Source organism: Lolium rigidum, chromosome 6 (genome assembly GCF_022539505.1).
Source record: "Lolium rigidum isolate FL_2022 chromosome 6, APGP_CSIRO_Lrig_0.1, whole genome shotgun sequence".
Taxonomy (NCBI): Eukaryota; Viridiplantae; Streptophyta; class Magnoliopsida; order Poales; family Poaceae; genus Lolium; species Lolium rigidum.
In genome coordinates, this window is record NC_061513.1 from 309,299,393 (window position 1) to 309,304,207 (window position 4,815).

A 4,815-nucleotide genomic window follows, 5' to 3' on the forward strand; every position below is an offset into this window, starting at 1 on the left:
GACCGGTCGCGCCGCCCCTTGCCCGGGCCGGCGGCCCCTAGATCGGCCCTGCCGGAGGTCGCCCGCGCCAGCGATTTCAGAGAGCGACGATGTGGAGGCAGAGGGGCTGGCGGCGGGGATGAAGCCGGCCGCCGCCGCACGCGCAAGGAGAGGGAGGGGTGGAGACGGGGCAGAGGAGTGGGGATTGGGGAGCGATTGGGAGGGGTCGTGGGATAGGGTACGTTGATTTTGTTTGGGCTCAGCTAAGCCAATTAAATGGAGACACGTGGCCCACTTGGTGGAGTAAGAAACGAGGCAACCGGCCAGCCAGTGCGTGCCTGGTGGCCTATCGTGGATGGTCTGGGAAGGCTCCATGAGGGTGCACCGTTCATACCTTTAGATTCAATATCTTACGGGAGATGCAGAGGTATTTCAAATTTCAGCCAATTCTCATACTAAAAAATAGAAACATTAAATACTCATGGATTAACCTCAGCCACACATTCATCGAGTGCACCCAAGCTCGGGTGTAATTCGTCCGCACTCGTTGAGTTGGTCCATTTAATAACTCTAGAATCATTCCAAACACGTCTCTCTCATTCATTTAAGCTTACATTTCAGAATTTATTCATTTTTATTTTTAATCTTTCACTTTCGTTCTCCTTGATTTTGTCCTTTCTTTTACATGTTTTATGTACCTTCATTTATACGTGTTTGCATTTTTTCACATTTGGGTATTTCATCGAGAAAAGATTTATTAATTTACTTTTGGTAAATGCTCGAGTAGCTCCTTTTCTTAGCCATCCTACATAACTGTTCATAGCAATTCTTGTTTCGATGAAAAACTAAAGAGAGTTGAGATATTTCTTCGTGGAATACAAAACACCGAGGATGCACGAATAGTTTCCTTATACGCATGGACATGGTCATTTGATTTTATGGGGGTTGGAGTATACTTAAATGAAAATATCTTTTACATACATAATATCCTTCCCAGTACGATACCTAGAAGGAGCGTGAACATTGTTGGGTGACACACGTGATTTACGTGGAACATATTTCGGGGGAAATTTTTGTGTAACGAACGTTTAGGTTGGTTTTAAAAAAATTGAATTATTAGAGGGAGTTAAGAAAAATATTCTTTTAAAACATGTTTTTTTTTTGCAATGCCTCTTTCTTACATTTCTATTGTGCTACATACGTAATAATAATCAACAATATATTTTTCATTAAAAACTAGATCAAATATGAAAAAAAAAGTCGTGATGTAAAAGGCCGAAACAGGCCTCCTCTCCCCGGTCCAGACTCTGCACAGCCCACAAAAGTAGGACTCCCGAGAGGAACCCGGGCTTCAGATAAGAATCAGACGACACCGACCGCTGCACTCCTTCACAGTCCCTGACACACCGGCCCCGTCCGAAAGACCCAGTCTACGGTCCCACCAGTCAATGTCACGCGATTACTTTACTCACGTGCGTAGCGCGGACGACGGGATCCCTCCCCCACCGCTTCGTCGTCGTCCCCCTTGCCTTTCCCCTCCCAACACACCACCGCCCGCCGAATATTCCAAACTTGCGACCGGCGGCGGCGGCGGCGAGGGGAGGCGGAGTCCAACTCGGAGGAAGGGGCAGGAGGGGCACCCAGGCCCGAACCCTAATTCTGCTTCCATCGATTGGGCGAGAGGTGCGTTTGTGCGTGCCTTGCTTCTTCCTGCCCCGAGTACTAGCATTTTTCAGCTGCGGCCAGACTGATTTCCAGGTCCTTCCCTCGCCAACCCCGCAGCGTGAGTGATTCTGCGCCAGTTCCTTGCTTCGTTCGGGGAATTGGATTCCGGGGCCGAGCTGAACGCCACCCACCCGCATTTGATTTGGTTCTAGCATTATCCTCTGCTTTCGGCCCTAGGCTGGCTCTAGTTTAATTGTCGTTTATTCAGTTGCGCTACTGTGCATCTAATGTGATTCTGGGAGGACTGGCTGTATAACCTGGGACGCCCGTGTCACCACATATCAAAACCAATGTTTATGCTACTATGGGCATTTTGTGCTTCAGCATGTCTTCTGTTGCTGTTTGCAGATTCAGCACCGATTGATGCAATTCGTTCTAGCATATTTTCCCCAATCCATGAATTTACATTTAGTCCTCTTTTTCGAGTTGCCTTCATAATAAACCTGAACCTTGATTTCTTGGCTGCTGGTACCTTGGTATAGTTAGTTTTCAGTCAATAGGGTCTTCCCCAAATTATCGGTCGATGATAAATTGGAGCTAGACCGTTCGCTTTTTCCATCCAAGACAGAGTGCCTCTACATCGAGACTAAGCTGTTGGTGCTTATCTTTACGAGTTTGGTGGCAGCTATGGTTGGCATGTACCCAAATATTTCTGTTGGCATGTACTGAAACTCTACACTAGTCTGGTGGGTTTGGATAACCCACAGAGCAATGCCTGGCTGTTGCGATAGGTGGAGTTTCCTGGTGGTTGATGTTATTTTGCCTTTTTCTATTGGATCTAGTTCAGGACCTAGTTGGTTATACAGCAGTTGTTGGGTTCTAGTTGAGACATAAGACTGCCTGCTATCTAAGAATGTGTCTGCTGTGAACTTGCTGCAATCATGCTGATTGGTGGTTGACATGCATCACAGAGGCAACGGATTTACGATGTCTAGAGCAGATGAGGCGTTTCAGGCAGAGTCGAGAGCCACGGTGTTCTTTGGTGTTGTTACATCTAAATCGGAGCCACTCACGTTTGACGATTCCCTCAGATTTGTCAGGAAAGTGAAGGTGAGTCTGTATGCTGGACTATGTAATACCATCATTTTACATCCTTGCGATTATAAAGTCTATCTTGCATCGCCACTTCCTCTGTTTGATATATGCCAATTGGCTGGCATCGTCCACTGCTTAACTTTAATTTCTAACTGTCGCAGAATTTTCTTGTTCTGTGTTTTGATGTATTCAACTATATAAGTTTCTTTTGTTTGCAAAAACTATACCTTATGAGATCTTGAAATCTGTATGGGTACCCAGTTTGTATAATTATCAAGACACGAGCAAACCACTGCTAACTGTTAACTGTCTTCTTTTACTTGATTGTTTACATGTTACTGGAAAATAAAACAAGGCAATGAGAGAGGGAGGGAGTTAGCTCATGGGATAGCTTAGCTAATTTTTTTTTTGGTACAATCGGAAGGAACGACACTGCTAACCTGTGTGGTTATTTTAGTATGCTCTTGAACAAGATTAGAACTAGGGCTAACGCTCTTCTTCTTTTCACTCGACTATTTTCAGTTGAATTGTATAGATCTAGAAAATATGACAAGACAATGAGAGAGGGGGGGAGTTAAGAATGGCAATGGGATAGGTCAGCTGAAAACTTTTGGTACAGTCATAAAGAATAATATTACAAATTAGTGTGGTGATTTATTCTGCTTTGAAACAAAATCGGGTTTTACTGAATCAGACCTTGTACTACCTACAACTCAGCACATCCGCTCCAAGTAACACTGCCTAGAACTCAGCTTGTCAGCTATATCCTATTTGATAAGTACTCTGCTATATCCCCCCTCCAAGTAACACTTTGAACATGGCCGCTAAATTTCCAGTTGAGCTATATATCTAGTTGGTTATTGTATTGATTTACATTATAAAGTTTGCTCAATAATGTCTCATTTACATTTACTTATGCTTCACTTTACGATTAAGCTTCTTGTTTTTCCCAGGCCCGTGATCACATGTTATACCTGTCATTGTTCGACATTCTCGGCAGAATGGACTTGTCCCAGGTGGAGGCCTACCGAGCGGTATGACTTCGTTCTACCCCTCTTCCCAACAGATTTCTGAGATCAATGATTGAATCCTCTCCATCTGTCTGATCCTCAGTTGCAGCTGCTGTTCCGAGATCACCCTGACCTGTGCGAAGAGCTGGAGAAGTTCAGACCCCCCATGCCCGCGAAACAGGCGCCGAACAATATCTGGCCATGGGTCTTCGTGTGTGCTGTCCCTCTGGTCGCAGTGAGCCTGATCCCGGCTCTGGGGAACCCGGTGCTGTGGTTCGTCCAGCAGACGCTTGGCGAGAAAATGAAGGCGGCGGCGTGATTCGAGCCGGCACTCAGTAAATGTTGTAGCTCCTCGGCTGTTCGCGTTTATCCCATGATTCAATAATGTAACTAAACAGATACATCCTCTAGTGTATGTGGTGTATATATAGTTTTAGAGCAACATCCTGGAAGAACGAAAATTGGTTGTATGGGCCGTGAGGTAGGCACTGGAAAGAAATTTTTAGTGAGAAACTTGCAGATTTGTGCAAAACGATTATGCACTGGAACGTGCTGTCAAGAACTGGATCGAACTTCGCTGGCATCCCATTTACATGCCGCGACAATACTTCATATCAGAGTTGAAACTTCCTGTAGCTTTTAACCTGTTCCTGTGCATTGGCAGTGATACTGAAGCCGCTGCAGTAGGGCATTGAGTTAGTTAAAATGTAAATGATTTCGGAGCCAAATTAGATCTGTAAGCTGTGTCGGTGAATTTAAATGCATACATTGTCGGTGAACTTATGCAGGTGCAGCAAACAATTATGCGCTGGGACGATACTGCATTTCAGAGTTGAACTGTGGGTAGCGCCTCGGCATGTCATTGAGTCGATTGAGCTGTGAATTTTTAGAGGCAGATTTAATCTGCAAGTCGTAATAATAAGATCGGCTAGGATGTAGCATAAGTTGTCTGAATTTCTGCACACGTCTCCAGATTGGCACCATATGGGTACGGGTAGAGCCATTCCATACCCGTACCCGTCACCTTCAATCTTACCCATACCCGTCAACGGGTATAACTTTTTTT

At 45.2% G+C, this 4,815-nt stretch overlaps 1 protein-coding gene across 1 annotated transcript; it reads left to right on the plus strand.

The window, feature by feature from the left end:
- The first annotated feature begins 2,593 nt into the window (after window positions 1-2,593).
- On the plus strand, window positions 2,594-4,392 carry LOC124661644. The gene is made up of 3 exons (XM_047199518.1): window positions 2,594-2,754; window positions 3,693-3,773; window positions 3,853-4,392. The coding sequence occupies exons 1-3, from the start codon at window positions 2,605-2,607 to the stop codon at window positions 4,066-4,068; spliced, it is 447 nt and encodes a 148-aa protein (XP_047055474.1). The 5' UTR covers window positions 2,594-2,604; the 3' UTR covers window positions 4,069-4,392.
- Window positions 4,393-4,815: the final 423 nt, after the last annotated feature.

What these genes read in the sequence shown, in the direction of transcription:
- LOC124661644 (XM_047199518.1), top strand. Translation starts at nt 2,605, where the DNA reads ATGCATCACAGAGGCAACGGATTTACGATGTCTAGAGCAGATGAGGCG. An exon ending in GATTTGTCAGGAAAGTGAAG is followed by an intron (nt 2,755 to 3,692) that starts GTGAGTCTGTAT and finishes TGTTTTTCCCAG; the next exon opens with GCCCGTGATCACATGTTATA. An exon ending in AGGTGGAGGCCTACCGAGCG is followed by an intron (nt 3,774 to 3,852) that starts GTATGACTTCGT and finishes TCTGATCCTCAG; the next exon opens with TTGCAGCTGCTGTTCCGAGA.